Below are 19,543 nucleotides of genomic sequence, written 5' to 3' on the forward strand. Positions count from 1 at the left end.
TAGGCGTGGTGGCATGTGTCTGTAGTCCAAGCTACTCAGGAGGCTGAGGCAGGAGGATCGCTTGAGCCCAGGAGTTCAAGGCTACATTAAGCGATGATTGCACCACTGCACTCCAGCCTGGGTGACCAAGAAAGACCCCATCTCAAAAAAAAAAAAAAAAATCATCATTGGAGCCAGGGTGCATGTCTGAGTTTTCCATGACCCCAGTTTCTTTCCTGACTCCATCCTCTCCACTTTTAGAGGGCTGAAATCTGTTTGTGTCATTGTCATCTTTGAGAAGGCAGTTTTGTTTAAAACAAACTAGCAGTTTTTAGCAGTTTGGTCACTTTTTTTTGGTGAGCCACCAGGATGGGAAAATTACCTGTAGGAGCATTAGGCTGACCTCTGACTGTTCAGTCCAGCAGGTGGAGAAAGGTCTTTGGCATGGCAGAGAGATTAAGTGGGTGAGAAAATGGAAAAGGATGAAGGCAATGGCGCCCCTGGACGGAGACCTGCCTCTGTTTTTCCCACACTCTGTCCCATTGACTTGGTGCACTTGGGTCCTACTGAAGAGGCAACTTCTAGAGGCCTGCAGGAGTGCGGGAGGCCCATTTGCTCATCATCCACGCAGAGAGCAAATGGGCATGAATGTCTCGAGCTTTATTCATGCGCTGGCATTTGCCCATTGGAAAAGAAATGACATCCTGAGAAGGTGGGAAAATATTACACTTCTGATGAGTAAATAGATACTCCAGCTGTAGAGCCCCTGCCTGCTTTCCCCTGCCCCCACCCTCCCACACACATCTGCACTCAGTCTTCACCCCTTCGAGGTTTCCTGCCTGGACTACCATAGGGTTAGTTAGCTCAATATGTCCCACTCATCAGTGCTGGTTTGGATCCCAGGCCTTTCCTCTTGTGATCTGGCGTTTTCTTCAGTAAATGTATATACTCTGCTAAGAAGTGGAAGATGGAATGGGCAAAGTTGGTTGGTATTTTTTTTTTTTTTTTAATTTGGATGATTATCCACAGAGGACTTCCATGGAGATTGGTAAATTCCCTTTTCCATGTACATACATGAGAACATGCAGTCACCTTTACTAAGATGCTGAGTGTAAGATGTGTGATGAGAACGATTTGTATTTGTGGTAAGCAAAAACCACTTTGATTTAAGGGAAAATTCCCGAGGCAGGGCGTTGTTACCCAGAAAACCTAATCGCTTGGAAGTTACCTCTCGGGCATCTAGCCAGGTTGTCAGGGCTGGAAGAACACCATGGAATAAAACCAGGAAGTAAATATTTGAGATGTGTCTGGGATGTTGCAGAATAGGTTGCTACATTCTGGGTCTGGCTGTCACGGTACAGGTAGTATATAGCTTGGGGCACATGGAGAGTCACTGGCAGGACTTCTGGTCACTATTCGATGAGACTCCACTTGCTCGAAAGTCACAGGGAGAATGGCATAGGGAGTGGCTCACCTCCATCGGTGTAGCCACAAAGGTTACCACCACTAGCCTCTTCCTTTCTGGCTTGGAGAGAGAAGACGGGAGTAGAAGTAACAAGCTGGGAGCAACACAACTGACCGTCCACCAGCATTGCAGATTGTATTCCGTTATAAGTTTCTATTGTAGCAGAATTATAATGCACTGGATTTTATTTGAAATAAGTGGTCTAGGCCTTAGTAGTCATCTTTTATATTGTGGGATTTGATTTGACCTGTATTTGCAAAATAAAGCATGCATATTCTGTAGAATATTTGCAGCCAGTAGAGGTTTCCCATTGATAACAAAATGCCAAGAGGATTGGACACGCTAGAGTGTTCTGCCCTCGTTTTCCAGTTGTGCCAGCCAAGGCTTAAAGAAGACAAGTGATTGGCCAGGGTATACAATGAGTCTCAGGATGCCGCACCTACACAGGAGTTAGAGGAATGAGAGTGAGACACATCCCCGAGTCCTTCCTTCCACCCACCACAGAGACACCAGCAAATGCCACTTGTAGCTGCCATCCTCCGTGTCAGTCCTGATGGTCAGAGTGTCACCCGCCTTTCCCGCCTGCTTCAGTGGTCGTCCTTGGGTTAATTAGGTTGAAAATGGAGAAAGGAAAAGCTTTAACTCTATCTTCAAAGTAAGCAGATTGGTTATTTCGTTTTTCAAAGAAGAGGTCCTATATACAATTAAAACTTGTTTCTGGTAAACCTCATTCCAGGAAAGATGAGCTTTTAACAAAAGGCTTTTGACAGCTGCAGGCTATTTCATTTTTTTAAATGACGAATGAAAAATCAATACATTTTTCTGGGTTATACATATTCAGAACAGGCCTGATATTTCCATTATAATGGAAAGTGGGTGTCTGTGCACATCTCGCCTGTCAGAGCTGCACCGCCGCATTTTCCAAGCCACTGCTAAATATTTCAAACCTGATTTGATTGTGGTTCATGACAGCTAATGTTTCTCAGCTCTTGAGCCTGCCGACAGGCAAACGCACTTTATTTCACCCCCACCCTCAAACATTGCTCCCTCCAAAGAAAAAGGAAAGAACAATTTCATTCTTCGGGGATCACAGATTGGTGTATTATTTAAGTAACATGATCATGTGAGAGCCTCGGGTACGGATACCCTGATTCTTAGGAGAATTTCCAAATTTCTATCACACTGAGGCACTATGGGGGCTTTGTCAGGTTTGGGGAAGGTTTGAATTAATCTGCATTATCCTGTTAAGAGTTAGGAACAGAGGAACTAGTCTTAGTCATTGATTGACTCCCCTTCCTTCAAGCTTGTAAGTGATTCGTAGAATACCCGCCGTGGACACGTCTCTCGGCCCCCATTATTTGGGAAAATAGTACCTTTTTTTTTTTTTAAACAACTAGAACATTTTCTTGGGTGACGCGTTTGGGGAGTGCATACAGTGAGGTTGCGGGGTTGAATGCTGGCTTTGTGGTGATGCCACCTCTATTTTTGGCTTCTGCCTGGTGCTGCTTTCACGAACCAATTTCCAGGTTGTTCATAAGATTGGTGCGAATTCCCATGGGGCTGCCAGTTGGCACGCTCTCCTCCTCCAGAAGCAGATTTCACCACCGATGGGGGAATTGTGCAGTCACCTTTACGAAGATGCTAAATATAAGGTATATTAAGAGATCAATTTGCATTTGTGGTCAGTAAAACCACTTTGATTGAAGGGAAATTTTCTGGGACTGGGGTATCATCCCCTTAAAAACTGAAGCTGTCCTAGGAAGCTTCCCCCTTTAGAAGGTATTTATCTGCTGGAATTCTTGCCCTTGAGGGCTCTGCACTTAGTCAGGAGGCCTGAGTGATGAGCAGGCTGGATTTTGCCAAGCACTAGTAAGCAAGTGCTATCTGGGAGAAGCAGTTGTAAAAAGGAGGTGGTGATGGAAAGAGTTTTGTTTTGTTTTGTTTTTGAGACAGGGTCTCACTCTGTTGCCCAGGCTAGAGTGCAGTGATGCAGTCATGGCTCACTGCAGCCTCAACTGCCCAGGCTCAAGTAATCCTCCCACCTCACACTCCCGAGTTAGCTATGACTACAAGTGTGTGCCATCACACCCAGCTAATTTTTGCATTTTTTGTAGACATGAGGTCTCACTCTCTTGCCCAGGTTGGTCTCAAACTCATGAGTTCAAGCAATCCACCCACCTCGGCCTCTCAAAGTGCTGGGATTTACAGGCATGAGCTACCGTGCCCAGCCAAAGAGGTTTTTGAAAGGCCTTCAGTCACTGTTGAACATGGAAATGAAAGGCAGAAGGGACCCTAGGAAGACACTGCAGTTTTCCCATATTTGCTTTTATTTCCCTAACTCTTTAACATGAAAACACATACAGGAGGGGGTGCTCCAGTTTGAGGCTATTGTGGGCTTCCGTAGGGGTTTTAGAGACACCTTCTCTGGTGTCTTCTAAAACACAGAGCTGTCTGGGAGGCATTGGGCCTGCTACCTCCTGCCCAGAACCAGGGCGGGACTAGGGGAGTGGGGATGACCTCCTCTTCCAGGTCCTGGCCACGCCCTTGGGAAAGCATTCCTGGTGTGCTCTGGTTGGGATCGGAAATACCGTTAAATGCTTGAAGGAGAAGATGGTTTTGATTTGTCTGTTTCAGCCTTAAAAATGGCACAGTAGCTGTTATGTGTCTTGGTCTCTTTTTCTGTAGGAAAGACAGGATTTTCCAGATAAAACCGATCATCAGTCCATCAGGTCTTCACTTGTTCCCACCATCTGTCAGTAGCTAATATTATAGGGGAAAAAAATCTGCAGCCTCTGTAATAATGACCCAGTCAGTTGCCACTGACTTCACAGAAGAGGGGGGAATGCAATCCATGATCTGTGGGGAAAAAAGCAAAAAACCTCCCCTCCATTCTCCAGCACGTGTGTATCAAATCTACACTCCTAAAGAGAACAAGGGCTAGATAACAGCCCTAGGAGCTTAGCGTGTGGACGCAGATCTCTGTTTCAAAGCGGGATGCCATTTCGCCCCTGGTTCCCACGTGTTTTCAGGGCCGGGAGACCAAGCCCTTCCCCAGGCCTGGCTCTTGGTAAGCAGCTTGCTTTATGCTTTTGGAACCAATAAAACACACCCTGCCTGCACAGCATCGTGGGCCTGAGCTGTCCAGACAAATTTTCAGTTTGCATCTCTGTTTTTTAATCATTTCTCTACCTTTATTGGTATTCAGAGCTCAGTTTTCCGGTTACTGTCAGCCTGGGCTTTCATCCATTTTAAAGAGCTATTTTTCCTCTTGCTGTTGATGATGATGGTATAAAGACAGATGGTGTAACTGCTTATGAATGTCCTATTTTATTTCTCCAGGACCAGACAGTTCACTTGAAGACATATATTATTTCCACATGCTCAGGTTAGGCAGTCCAGACTCCTCTGCCTCTTGCAGCCAGCTGCCCTTCCGGGCCTCGCCATGCGGAGGGCGACACCTGTAGGTCATGCCTGGAACTGCAGGGGTGAGCTGGCTGGGCTGAATGGGACCTGCTTTTTAGGTGGGGGTGGGGGACTGAGGGGACTGAGGACACTGATCGCCTTGAAAGGGAGCTGGCTTATCCAGGATTTTCCTAATCATTTCTTCTTCTACCACGCATAGAACAGCCTTTTAGTGAATGAATCACAAATGATAATATTAAACCTAGGAACTCAAGAAGAGGACTTGATTTGTAAATCTTTTAAAAAAAAGAGATAAGCAAAATAAGTTCTTGAAATAACCTCTTTCGTTGATCCTCTCATCGGAACTCAGCCGCCTTCATTTTCTGCTTGCAGTAGGGCAGGGAAGAAAGAAAGCAAAAGCCCAAGTGGGCTCACAGAATGAGAGCTCCAGGAATATTCACAAAGCAACATGCAGTTTCCATGCCTGATGCATCAATGATCTGCTTATACATTACAGTCTCTAGCTTCTCAACAGATTTGTTTGGTAAGGCTCAAAGAATTGGGGTCAGTGTTGGGTGACCGTGAGTTTTTAACGCTCTGCTGTGATAGCTGCAGGCTGTATAATGTGCTGGCTTGGAGATGGCCCCCCAGTGGGTAAATCCCTTCCCATGTCTGCTGAGCAGCACCTTCAGACACTGCTCATCACCATCTCAGGGTGTTCTGTAGTTTGTAGGTATCAGACTGTCCTCATCTGAGGTGGTCATATTTATGCACTAGAGATGAGAGGCCATCGAGCCATCTCTTTGCCTAATCAAATTTGATTATTCCATTTATGCTGGAGATTGCAAATTTTTTGTATGTGAAAAATCAGACCTTGGCGATGACCTTGAGCAGTAGGATATAAATAACTCCTACAAGCTTAGTGTTCCAATAATGGAACAATAGGCATAAATGTATCAACACTACAGATATTTTATATCACAGCATGTATTGGGATAAATAAGGATCCTTTAAGGGACCTAGCTCATCTGGGTAGACCGAATGCAATAATATTCATTGACCGCATGCTGGTATCACCATTCAAAGATGAATTTTATCATTATAGTGTTGAACAATTTTATTGAAAGCCTAAAAATGTGCACGGAACGTCCCACCTGGACATAATGAAGATAGTTCCTGTGTCACGCTGTGTAATTTGTTATTACTCTACTGACACCTATACATGTTTACTCTACTAAATGATGTATGGTGTCAATGTGGGGCTCTATATCTGATTGACTTCAAGCTGTGGTTGCCTGATTTTTCTCTGTTTGAACTAAGGGTAGGGTAGGGAAACTTGATGTTGACTTTATTGTGCAGTGAGACAAAGAAGGAGACATAGAAATTATATGTGGAATCCTGAGTTGGAGATGAAAATAAACAGTACCGTATTTCACCTGTATTCCCAGTGACTGCCTCATAAACTCCTTCTTGGTGGTAAGGAAGAAAGAACGTTCCGTGACACTAGTTCAGTTTTCCAGACCTTAGACCTCCATCATCTCTTGAGTCAAGACAATCTGATTCTAAATAGACATCTTCTTCCTCAGTGTTTTAGAAACCCTTTGAGACCAATTTACTTTGTACTCCTATTACTTCCTTCGTGAGATACATTTAGAGGCTGTTTTCTAGACAGTCAGAAGGCATGACATTTAGAAAAATTGAAAAGTAGCATTGGGGTAGAGGCTGTTTTCTAGAGGGTCAGAAGGCATGATACTTTAAAACATTGAAAAGTAGAATTGGGGTTGGACAGACCTCTGGCGGTGCTGGATAGAGGCCTGATCCAGTGTTCTAGGCCAGACCCAGTACTTCCTTGCTGGGGTCTGGTCTACTGACAGATGTGGGCATCCTTGCCCTCACGCCTGTGTACCTGAGAAAATGTGCTCTTCACAGCCTCCTAATAATTTCATCTTTATTAAAATTATTTCACCTTGGTTTGTCCACTTTATTCATTCCCTTAGCCCATTCTTACTGAATGCATGTTTTGGATAATGACTCAGAGGGCCAGGAAAGCAAGAGAGAAGTGTCTCCCCTTCTTTCCCTCAGCATCTAGAGTATCTTATTCTTTTCTTCCCCACTTGGCCAAACGACATTTCACTTCATAAGCAGCCTAGCGTTGGCAGCCGTCATTCGGCCTTCACTGTAGCACTGTGTACTGAACTGGAGAGAGGTTTCCTGCATTAGTTTTAAACCCGTAGTGAGTGAAGGATGGAATTGCTTCAAAAAGAAAGTGTATGAGTCTGTTACAAATTTTTATCCCTTACTCTACAAATCTCACTTCCCACCACTGCCTCCTGGCATGCTCACAAGATGCCATTTCATTTCTGGAACTCTTCAAACTGATGAACTCATATCACTGATATTCTGTGACTCTTCGCAACCTGAATGACTTCCAACAACTCCCACACACTCTGGCACATGCATAGGCACTGTGAGCCCTGTGAGGGGTCAGTGACTGGGGCTGGTCTAGGCCAGTGCCAGGAGGCTCTGGGAATGGAGCTAGGCATGAATTGAACAGGTGGCCGTGTTTTGCATTTTCAAGTGTAAAAGATTTGCATGCAGCTTCGGGGATTCAGGTGGAGTTACTGCTTCAACCAGGATTGGTTTTTCAGTTAGAACTGCTCAAGCGAAGCATTCAGAATCTATCTGGAAATACCTAATGGCCACACATCTGGAGCGAGTCACAGCCTCATACCAACTGTTTACCCAGAAGGAAAGTCCCCACTGCTTACCCAGACCTCAGTATATCCTTAGCACAGTCAGCCTCCCAGGGGCCTCTGGAAAGAGAAGGGGGACAAGTCATTGGTGTCTGTTTTGTCGTTGGCAGTTCTTTGCAACAGAGGCCAAAAGTCCTTCATCTTCTTTTTATTTTTAACCCTTGACATGTTTTTCTTCTGTTTCAGAAGAAGCCATTGAAGATGTTGAAGGACCCAGTGAAACAGCTGCTGATCCAGAGGAGCTTGCTAAGGACCAAGAGGGCGGAGGCGAGAAAGACCAGGGCAAGTGGACAGGTAGTGTGTGTGGCTGCCCTTGAGCCTTCTAATCTTTCCTTCCCTGGAAGAATGGAGCTAACAAGTCAGGGAGCAGATACATCCTTAGTCTGCCCAGAAAAAGGATGAGTGGGAGGGAGATTTCATTTGCTTCTTTGAGAAGTCACCTTTATTCTTCTTTATTATACTACATTATACTGTAGTTTTTAATGGTTAAGCTTTTTAAGTGGCACCAAAGCCAGCTTGCTTATTGAGTATCCAGGTAAGTGCCAAGCTGTGTGCAAGGGCATCTGGGTGTTGGTCACATCTCTTTGGTGGCTCTTCACCTAAATGCCCTTGATGTCATTCTTCCTCTATTGAAGGTCCATTCGCTGGTCCCACCTGCCCCCAATGCCAGTGGAGGGATTTGTCATATGGAACTTGATCAGGGTCACCCCTGATTCTTAGCCTCAAGATTCTCTAAGGGTCAGGCACAGTGGCTCATGTAATCTCAATACTTTGGGAGGCTGAGGTGGGAGGATCACTTGAGCCCAGGAATTCAAGACCTGCCTGGGCAACATAGCGAGTCCCTGTCTCTACTAAAATTAAAAAAAAAAAAAAAAATTACCTGGGTGTGGTAGCACACACCTGTAGTCCCAGTTACTCAGGGGGCTGGGGTGGGAGAACCACTTGAACCCTCAACTGGAGGTTGAGGCTGCAGTGAGCCCTACTGCACTCCAGCCTGGGCGACAGAGTAAGACTCTATCTCGGGAAAAAAAAAAAAAAAAAAAAAAAAGATTCTCAGCTGAGAGTAATGGCTCACCCCTGTAATCCCAGCACTTTGGGAGGTTGAGGTCGGCAGATTGCTTAAGCTCAGGAGTTCGAGACCAGCCTGGGCAATGTAGTGAGACACTGTCTCTACAAAAAATTAGGCATTGTGGTGCACGCTTGTAGTACCAGCTGCTTGGGAGACTGAGGTGGGAGGAATGCTTGAGCCAGGGAGGTCGAGGCTGCAGTGAGCTAAGATCATGCCATAGCACTCCAGCCTGGGTGACCAAAAAATAAAAATAAAATAAAAATAAAAAATTTCTAAGGGAGTCAGCAGTGAAGGGTGGTCTTTGTCCTGCATTTGGGGGCCTGGGCAGGGCCCTGCACAGGTGGTGCCTGCCCTGCATATTCTTCCTGTCCTCCCCCTCCCCCAGGGTGAGCACTCATGTGCTGAAATCCACCCAAAGGGGAGACAAGCAGTGCAGCCAGGCAGGGGGACATCTTACCCAAAGCAGAAGACATTGAAGAAGCCAAGACAGGAAGTGCTATTTCTGGAAAAACTGGTGTTGAGAGAAGGAGAACGGCCATTTCTCAAGATGATAAGATTTCTATATTTGAGGGGAAGAAAAGCTGAGACTGAAAAAGCTTAGGGTTTTTGAGGAGGAGCAAAGTCATTTCAGAGAAGACTTAGGGGACAGTTAAGCCTTCTAGAAAATAATAAGAGGAAATGATGTGACAGGCAACAAAAATGATTTTATTTGGTCAACCTAATTCTTACTACCATTATTAATATTACAATACTTTTGTTTTTGAGAAAATGTTTACTTTCTGGAGTCCGTATTCGTTGGGCCTTTGTTACTTTTCCAGGCTTGACTGTTCTTAAATCATGTTCTGTGTTGGCCTTCACTATTTAAACAAGATACAGAATCTTGGAGAGAGGCCAGAAGAGAGCAGTGAAAATGACTGAAGGGCTGAGAAATATTGCCTTTGAGAAGAGGCTGAAGAAATGGGTCATTCAGCCTAGAAAAGAGAAATTAGAGAGGTAGTACAATAGTCCCCAAATATCGGGAGGGATACGCAGGGCGGGCGACGTGCCACTGTTCAGTGTTTCCTGGGAGACACAGACAGGGCCATACTGCAGCCAAATGAATGGGCAGCACACCAGGTGGACTCCACTGTCCACTGTGCTTAGCGTTCCCCTTCAGACTGGCCTGTGTGGTGTCCAGAAGCCTGAACTCCAGAAAACAATGAGGGTTACGGCCAAACACCCTAGGAGGATGTGTAAGGTAGGACCGAGGAGTAGAGGATGGACATCTGTGCTCAAAGGAAGGCCCTGAATGTAGTGGGGGACGTATCCTCCTGTGGGGCTTTACCTGGACCAAGATCCCAGTTTTGCCTCAACGTTGAATGAGAGCTAAACAAATGGTTCACACGGCAATTAAACAGATCGCCAGGTGAGCTGGGGAAGAGGATTTCACAAACAGTTTGAAGACTGGGTGACCTTCTGGGCCATCTGTCCTTTGTTGTCACAATTTGGGTGCTTGATTTCTAATCCTGGCTCTGCCACTCATTAGCTGTGTGACCCCACTCAAGGTACCTTGACCTTTCTGTGCCTCATTTTCCTCAGATGAGATGAAGATTAAAAATAGTACCTATTTCTGTAGGATTGCTATGAGGATTATTTGACTATGGGAAGCTCTGAACAGTGCTTGGCATGTTGTAAGCTCTGTGTAAGTTGTTTGTTTGTTTAATGGTTTAGTGATATATAAGATGAGGAAAACTGGTAGCAGGTTCTCTTTGGGTCCTCTGTTGCAAGGCAGCATGTGACTCCTGAGAATTTTGAGCTGAGGGAGGAGCAACATACAAGGATTTAGTGGGATTGTGCGAATGATGTTTGGTGCATATGTTTCCTGCATTTTGTGTGCTAAGGGCACTACGGAAATAATAAACAGGAGCCACCATTCGCAAAGTCCCTACTGTATGTGCTGCCTTATGATAGCCACTCTACATGTGCCTCTCTAATCCTTCCAACCAGTTTAGGGCAGGCTTTGTTGAGAGCAGTTCAATTAAATCTTATTCAGAGTGTTTCTGATTCATTGGGAGTGTGTCTTCACAGCACTAGTGGACATGCTAGGCAATCAGGAGACTACTAAAAGACGTAAAATGAGCACCATAAAAAATGAATGTCCTTAATAAGGTTCTACTTTCTCATGCATTCATTCAAGCAACAGACCTACTTAATCTTTACTTCCAAAAGACAGAAAGAAAATGAATGAATGAGTGATTGAATGAATAACTCAGAGATGTACCTTGCCAGCTGCACAATAGTAAAGAGAGAAGGGAAAATTCTTTCCCGACTCCTGCAAATGATCCTCTTTTGATCCGAAGCATAATTTTGTCTATAGTATCTGAGTGTGTAATGACAGGCTTTATTAAGGTACTTGGGCCGATTTGATCTTGGAATCGATATAGGTGCCAGCAGCCTCCTCTGAGCTTTCTTCTAGATCCTTATTATTTTGTATATATTTTTAAAAAATCTATGTTTGTTCTATTCTCTCCCAAAATTGAGCTGTTCCTATCTGATTACATGTGACGGGGAATGCTTCCTCCTGGCAAGTAAATAAATAGTGATTTCACAATTTGTTATGTTGATTAGTGGCTGTTCATGACGCAGATTAATAATATTTCAGATGGGCCTGGATAATTGGCATTTTCTCAGCTATTGATTTTGTAGTTTTGGGGTTTGTGCAGGAATGGGTACTCTTTACTGAACACTTTCAGCTATTTATTTCTACATTCGGAGTGGGTCTCCTGGTTTCCTTTTTGGGGGTTCCTCTTTGGGATTCTTTTCTTCAGATGTCAGGTCTTTTACCCTGGATGGCAGCACAGCAAGCAAGATAGTGATCTGAACCGAGGTTGGGTCAATTCCACGATCAATGGCTGAGTCCCTACCCCATGCGAGGCACTGGGCAGAGTTCCACTGATCACAAATTCAGTGAGATTATAGGGCCTGCCTTCAGGGAATCTAACATTCTTCTGGGGATTTCAGGAACGCCCATAGTCGTAAGACCGATATTACTATAGATCAGTGCTGTCGAATGGAACTTTCGGTACGGATAGAAATGTTCTGCATCTGAACTGAACAATACGATAGTCCTTTACCACATATGGCTATTGAGCCTGCAAAGTATGGCTAGTACCACTGAGGAACTGAACTTTAAATTGTATTTAATTTTAATGAATTTAGATTTAAATAGCCACACGTGCAGCTATAGATGCCCCAAAGGAACAAAACTAACCCTGAAAGAATGCATCATAGGTATAGCAACTTTCTGGTAATTATAAAGGCTGCATAAAGCTCTAACCCTGTGCCAGGCACCATTCTAGAGCTTCACACCTGTCCTTCCCAGCAGGCATGCCATGAATTGCTCACAGGTACACAGGTCCTGCTTCATCTGTTTATCCCAATTTGCCATCATTTTCTGTGTGTGTCATGATGTGAAAAAAAGGAAGGTAAGAAACTCTAGCAAGTCGCCAAAAGGTATACAGACAGGTTCAGATTTACACACTGGCTTTTCCACTTATTCTAACTTAGGACAGAGCCCAAGCTCTTACCAATATACCATCTCTCAGAGAAGGATCATTTTCAGTTTGATCATTAGATCTAGTTTTCATCTATGTTTAAGGAGTAGCAGTCTCCTGACACTGTACAGTGATTATAGTAACACGACAACCACCAGGATGTTCAAAATGAACTGGATTATCAACCATGGATATATATCTTGTAAGGAGCTGGCGTTGCGCTCAGTCTGAAAGTGGGATGGTGATGTGGAAAGACTCTAGATTTGGAGTCAGGAAGCCCACCAGCAGCAGATGACCTTGATTGAGGCACTTGGCCTCTTTTGGCTCAGGTACCTCCTCTGTGAAACATGGACAAGGGATATCCACTAGTCCCAACCGCCTGAGAGTTCCAAGAGGGTGAGTGGTAGCACATGTACAGGCCCTTGGGCACATCTTGTCAAGGAAAGTGTGATGTGCTCCTGTGGGCCAATAAAGGGTATAGGAAGGTTCTTTGTTCTCTTCCCTAATGCACAGCCATTGCCACTGTCCAACTTTGTGGTTTTCTCTTTTGAAACATGAAAATGACCCTTGTTCTCTTTTACCAGAAGAGATTTGAACGTGTGTATTCTCGAATGAAGAGCCCCCTGTGTCAGCAACTGAGCAATGATTAATACAGTGATTATCCAATTAATCATTAATTGCAATAAGTTAAGTGATATACAATTAATGTGATGCTTTATCACCAATAATTAGGGGAAAAATTGAACTCTTGGCAAAGAATCATAGCAAGATGGTTATTTAATTCCTGTAGTCGTCATGGTTTCCAGCCACAGAGCACCAGGCTGAGTCTAGTTAAAGTAATTTGGGACAAGATGACCAGAGGGTATTGGTGCTTTTGAAAAATGCGGGTTGGAGGGGAAGCAGGGAAATAGCTCAACTTGAAATGACACCACAATAATGCTTCAAAAATCCCTAACTGACGTTCATATTTATATTTTTGTAAATTTTTGAGTTAGAACGGTAGTTTGAATGTTTCCATTTTTCTAAAGGATTGGCCTGAAGGGATTTTACTTTATTAATTTTTTTAAATCTATGATGCTCACCTAACACAGCAATTAGTGCAGTGGAGCATCCCTGATTTGAATCTATAGAAGATTTCTATTAAAGGAAGTATTAATGGGCTGGCAAGGTCTGGGTGACTGTTAGGGAAAAGTACGTGTATGGAATATGGTGCTGGCAGGCATGATTTCAATCGGATTTGACATGTTTAACATAAATGTATAGTGTATGGCTCCTGCTGCATATGAATAATTCCTACAGACCTGCTGCCTTTCTAATTACTGAGGTTGAAAAAAAGCAGGTCAGGCACATCCTGGTGCAAATCTATTACCAGCCCTCCCCCTGTTTTCCCTGTTGTTTACAGCTTTGTATAAATAGAGATGCCTTTGTATGGGGAACTTAGTGCCTGAAATATAATCTGTGACAAAGAATGGAAAGGGGCTGAAAAAATACTTTTTTTTTTTTTTTTTTCCAAATTGAGTCTCTAAAGACAAAAGAAGGTATGTGCTGAGAGGAAACGTGTTAGGAAAAATACAGGACTCATAGGAGTCAGAAGCCCTGGGTTCAAGGCCTAATTCCGCCACTAAGGTCACCTGCGTGACCTGAGGTCTCTGGACCTCAGTTTCCAAATCTGTAAAGTGGCAAGTTGGACCAAATGGGTTATTAACAATTCTGGAGCTTCATAAATTATGACTGGGGGAGGGACAGTTCTAGAGCAGTATAGAATCTTGGAGCACATTAATTACTAAAGTTGGAATGCTGATAACTTTCCAAGATTCCCCTTGTCTGTGGCTAGTTAATATACCCTGGATAAAAGGCTCAAGGCTTTCTCGATGGAGATCAGGCAGCACCAAGCCTACTTTTCTTGATGGAATGTCTGAGCACCATATGCCCTTACCTAGTTCTGTGTTCTTGGGACAGACACACTGTGTTGTCAGAGGCAGTGTGATGAGGACATCAACAGAGGAGTCCTTGGAGACTCACATGGGTGCCTTTGAGTGGCCACCCATATCCCAACCCTGTTGTTGACTAGAAACCAGGCCATTCACCACCACCATACCTCTACAAAAATCATTTTGGCCTAACTCTGTATCTTTCTGGTACTTGGTTTCATTTCTCCACCTCACCCAAAAGTAAATTTGTCTCTGCAGTAGGATGCATGTGAGAGAATACTGGGAGCCCATTTTGCGTGGCCCCTTTGTGGTCCATGGTCCTGCCAATGGAAACCGTTTTTGGTTTTATGTTTTCACACATAGATGGGAATTGTGTGACTGTGTCACCTTTTCCAGAGTCAGCTTGTGCCCCCTTCTCTCACTCCCCACTCTTTTTTTTCCAGGCCACTTTCAGTATACTTGGTTGCTTAAAGTCATTGCAGGCGGAATTCTGTCTCACAATTGAAAACAAATCATGAACTATTTTTATGTTGGGAAGCCAAAATAGATACAGGCTGTGGTGTATATCTGGACTTGCCCGAATTCCAGTTAATTCAAAGGTCTTGGCTTTGAGAATTTATATTGTAAGTCATAAGAGAGATAGGGACCACATCAGTTGAACAAATGTCTAAGGCAGGTACGGACATGCAAAAAAAAAAAAAAAAAAAAAAAGGAACTCACTTTCTAGAAGTGTTGTCATATATAATCACATAATTATGACACAGTATAATGAGAACAATCATCAAGGTATAGATAAAGGGCAGTGAAAATGTAGATTAAGGAGCAAATCATTGTTCATCACTATAGAAAATACCTTATAGATTTGCATATTATTCTTGCAGAGTGGCTATGTTAATCTTGCCTGCTTTGTTCCAGCTTTAACTTTTGTGCCAATGAGAAAGTACCTCTGTTATTATAATCATGATTGTTAAAAAAAAAAAATACCATTGTGCCTTTCCACGGGGGATATTAGAGCACGTTCATTAGGTTCTCATATTCTTCTTGGGTCCAATGCTGCCTTCGTTTTGCAGCCTCGAGAACTAAGCCTCACAGATTGGGAACTCTTGGGTGTCAGAGCTGCAGTCAAATCCCAATTTGCCTCCTGAGTCAGATATACTTCTTACATTATAAAGCCAAAGAACATGTAACATTATCACTTTCTCTACTTATAGGAAGGTTGGAGGAGGAGAACTTAAATTCTATGCTTCTCTTGTTGTCAGATAGAGTTTGTCAGCTGTTTATGGTTAGGAGCTATGTGGAAACCATTGATTTTTGTAATCCCCAGCACCTAGCAAGTGCTTAATACTGTTTAGATGTTTCATTAACAATCAGTTGGTAAAATAGCATGACATAAGTACCTTTAAGTCCAAGTTATTCTACTTTCTGCTTTGTAGACATTAAATCCATGGGTTAATAGGATTGTTTTATCCTGGTATAGAGAAAAGACAAATTTAGGGTGTCTTTGCTTGTCTTAAAAACCAAGTTTCAGTGTTACAGCTTTTAGAATTTGTCTAGCAGGCTTTCCGCTCTTCATTGGAAAGCCCATAAAAAAGCAAAAATAAACAAGTTTCTCCCCTCGTTCTATGGTTCTATAGCCCCACCAGTATTATTTCCCAATCCTTCTAAAAAAGAAACCATAGCAACAAATGTTTGCGCTTTCGCTATGTGCCAGACTCTGTGGTAGGCATCATATGCCTGATCTCTGGCTAGTGGCACAGAAACCATGTGTAGACAGTGTTATCCCATTGACAGATGAGGAAACGGAAAGCTCAGTGTGGTCAGATAGGATGCTCGAGGTCACACAGCCAGGATCTGAACCAACTGTGACCAGCGCTACAAAGTACTGTGCTTTATTACCTAGCAAGGGGGGCTGAATGATGCCTTTGGGTAAAGAGAACTTGGCCTTAGGCAAACAACAAGTGAAAAAACATCAGTTCCTGAGGAGTCCCTGAAGGTGCTCCAGAACCACCTCCCCATACCTTCACACAGGTCACTTATCCTAGGCCTTTGGAGCGCTGTGAGTGAGCTGAATGTGGGAACTCAATGGAGACGGAAAGCAGCACTGATATTAAATATAAACATTACACAATGTAGGGTGTCTATCTCTCTGTACTGTACAAAATGCCAAGAGAAGATGTTGACAGTCTTTGTAGTGCTTAAATCTGGAGGGGAAAGTGGAGAATCATTCCCATTTTCCGCCCTTGCAGGGACCTGAGTAATGTCTTTCTTCCCTAAGTATAAGTTCTCACATTTTCCTGTGGAACCTGACTAGCAAAAAGAAACCCTAGGTGGATCATGAGGGAAGGCCAGTTTGTAAGGTTCTGATAAGTTATATTCAGCAGTTCTCCGTGTCTGTCACCATTCTGGACACACACCCACATTTTATCTGTTTATGTTCACAAGTTCACTTTCACTTGTAAAATTTAGTATTTCAGGAAGATAGATTTGGAATGGAGAAGAAACTAGAAGAATATTGTTATATTGCAGTCTCTCAGAGTCTAGACTGTGTTGGGGCTCAGAGACCCTAACTAACCTAATTATTGTTTCACTCCGTGGAGACTGAATGGGCCTCTGTTAATTAACTTTGGCCGGATCCCAGAATGACTCGCATGCCACTGGTTTTGATCTATGTCCTGCACCTCTGGGCTTTTTCCTCTGTTGGTCCAAAGGTCTCTGAGGTTCCTTCCCACTCTGGTTGTCTTCACAGTCCTGTAATAAAGCCACAGGGAAGCGTGATAAGTGCAGACCCCCTAGTGTGTCCCTGGACTGTGGCCACCCATCCTCACAAGATGCCATGGCCGCATCCTCACAAGATGCCATGGCCGCATCCTCACAAGATACCATGGCCGTAGCTGCAGGAAGCTATGGAAAGACAGAATATTTTGGGGGAACCAACAAGAGGCCAAAGACAGGCAGGTCGACTCAGTACCTCAAAGTCAGGAATCAGGTCAAAATCAAAATCAGGAATATTTAGCAGGCCTCCAAATCCTGGCATGAGCTGGGCTCACGGTGGCAGTCCAATCCCTATAATTTATTAAATAGACCAACAGCTGATGTTGGTCTAAACCAGGTGGTGGCTCTGTTTTGACTGGTGGTTCATTTGCAAACCTGACACAGAGGGAGCAAGGTGTCTTGAAATTGAAATGTGGAATGGCCTTTTGGGAACTCAAATCAGTGTGGTTAAGCAGCCTTATGCATATTTCAGCAAGGAATTAGTGCAACAGATTGATGTCTCTGATGTAGGGCTTAGCACTATTTTTCTCCCAAAATACGCAGGGCAAGCAGCAGCACCCACCGGTCAGCGTGTGCCCACCATCCCATCTTGAGGCTTCCAGAGCCTGCTAGAGAGGCTGCTTCCTGCAGAGAAAGCAGAGGCCCCACAGAATGGTGCCTGAACCCCCATTCCCAGATTGCTGACTTGTGCAAATGGGGGCTAGCATAGATCTGTGCATCCTTCCAGGGCTGAAGCAAAGAGAGCCTTCAGCTGCCGAGGCCTGCAGGTGCCTGGCTGAGGGAAGCCAGCGCTAAAAAGATGCTTCCTCTTTCTGCAAGGTGGAAGGAGCCCACAGGTATTTGCCCTCTTTTCACAGAGGCTCTCCAGGACAGGACATGTGGAAAGAAAGAGATTTCCGTAAACAAGGGAGTCTGTCCTTATTCTGGATTATGCTGCTAACAGAACATGTGGAGCTTATTCCTTCTGAATTTCTGGTTTTGAAGGTGCCTGCATTTGTTTTAGAGTAAGCAGGTGGCCTGAGGGTTTTTTAAAACATCTAGGCTATGAGACCAAACCTGGCTATCATCCCTGAGTTTAGACGAGAGTATCATGTCATCAGAGCCATTTAAAGTGGACTGACAGATTGGCCCATGCTTGCTGGGCCCTCTCATTTAATTCTAGTTAGACCACAAAGCAGCGTGGTTCCTACCTATTACACAAAGCCTTGGCTCTGACCGCTGTTCTCAAAGTGTCGTCCCTGGGCCATCAGCATTACCTGGGAACTTACTGGAAATGCACATTATCTGACTCAGACCTACTGAATCAGAACCTTAGGGCAGGGTCTGTGGTCTGTGTTTTAATGAACCCTGCCTGGGAGTCTGACACATTCTGGCATTTGCTGAACCTCAAGGCTGCGATCTCAGTGACAAGTGTGAGGTTTTGAGATCTACTTCTTAACTAGACAGTAAGTCCTGAGCCCTTGCTGGGTTAGGGAGGCATGGAGCTTTCCTAAAGGACAGGGAAGGTGTATGACAGGCATAGGGCCGTAAGTCTTGGTAAATGTAAGCAAGATTGGGAGTGGGGGAGAGAGAGAGGGAGGGAAGGAGCCGGAGAGGCAGGGTCACGATGAAGAGTGATTGAAGACCTGGAAATCTTTATCTAAACTGCTTAATAAGTAACACCTGGGTGAAGTGTACATGGGTCCTGTCTATGCTGTTCTTGCGACTTCCTGTGAAGCTATAATTATTTCCAAACAAAAAGTAAAATCGTAATAATAACACCTAAGAGCTGCTGGATTTTTAAAGTGCTGACCTATTTTGTTCATATTTAAGTTGGAGAAGAAAAATAGCCTTTCCCTGAGTAACTCTTATACCTATGTGCAGTATAAATCAAATTTTCTTTGAAACCCTTTTTAGAAACAAAAGGTCTGTGAAGTTGATGGAACCTCTGTGTCTTGCCATACCTATGTAGGCATATTCTACTTTTGGGGGTGGGTGTTTTCTAGGGATATACGGGAGCAAGATAGCTTGCATTTCCTGAGAATAAGACTGTGTTTTGAATAGAAGGTTCTTAACTTCACCAGGCTAGATGTTGAGACAGATTCTGTTCCTTTGGATAGGGAAGAGAGAAGCCTCCGTTTCTTTTTAGCTGTGGCATGAAGACCGCCCCCTGCTGAGTGGACATGTGCGTGTATCTGCTTCACACAAATCCTCTTCCCCTCGTCCCCTATTCCTCTTGGAAACATCTCTAAGTGCTTGGTTGGAGGCAGAATGAGACCATGCATGTTTAAAGACCAAGTTGGCAGGAAAGCATATTCTTTAAAAGAACTGTTGTTCTCTCTATTGGGGGAGGAAGAAAATTTAGCTAGATCTTTGGCCACTTATCAAGTGCAGTAGCTCCACAGGAGATTCGAGTGAGAAAGCCCAGCCTGTCCTCTGGGGAAGGAATTGCAAGCAAATGCCAAGAGTAACTCTACTTTCAATGAAAGTCAGAAGATCACAAAATCCAGAAGCACAGATGACCCTCTGGAAACACTGCATTTCTGCTGTCTAGAGGGAGCATGAGGTATGAGAAGCCAAGAGAGAGGAGCTATGGGAAACACACATTGCACCTTCCATTTAATTATAATTATGAGCTGAAGAACCATTTTCAGATCTGG

The 19,543-nt window shown here is 44.1% G+C and overlaps 1 protein-coding gene and 1 non-coding gene across 6 annotated transcripts in view; both read left to right on the forward strand.

Moving 5' to 3' along the window:
- ZFHX3 (zinc finger homeobox 3) overlaps positions 1 to 19,543 on the forward strand; it is a 275,007-nt gene that overhangs the window by 220,464 nt on the left and 35,000 nt on the right. For 4 of the 5 annotated variants that reach the window (XM_054452977.2, XM_063654491.1, XM_063654489.1 and 1 more), the window contains one exon: positions 7,786 to 7,893. In XM_054452977.2, the coding sequence (XP_054308952.2) occupies positions 7,786 to 7,893 (108 nt within the window). The remainder of the gene's footprint in view (positions 1 to 7,785; positions 7,894 to 19,543) is intronic. The other variant, XM_054452980.2, reaches the window with a different exon arrangement.
- On the forward strand, positions 15,658 to 15,717 carry LOC129016380 (U7 small nuclear RNA). The gene has a single exon (XR_008494786.1). It is a non-coding gene; the product is annotated as a U7 small nuclear RNA (small nuclear RNA).

This window comes from Pongo pygmaeus, chromosome 18 (assembly GCF_028885625.2).
Source record: "Pongo pygmaeus isolate AG05252 chromosome 18, NHGRI_mPonPyg2-v2.0_pri, whole genome shotgun sequence".
NCBI lineage: Eukaryota > Metazoa > Chordata > Mammalia > Primates > Hominidae > Pongo > Pongo pygmaeus.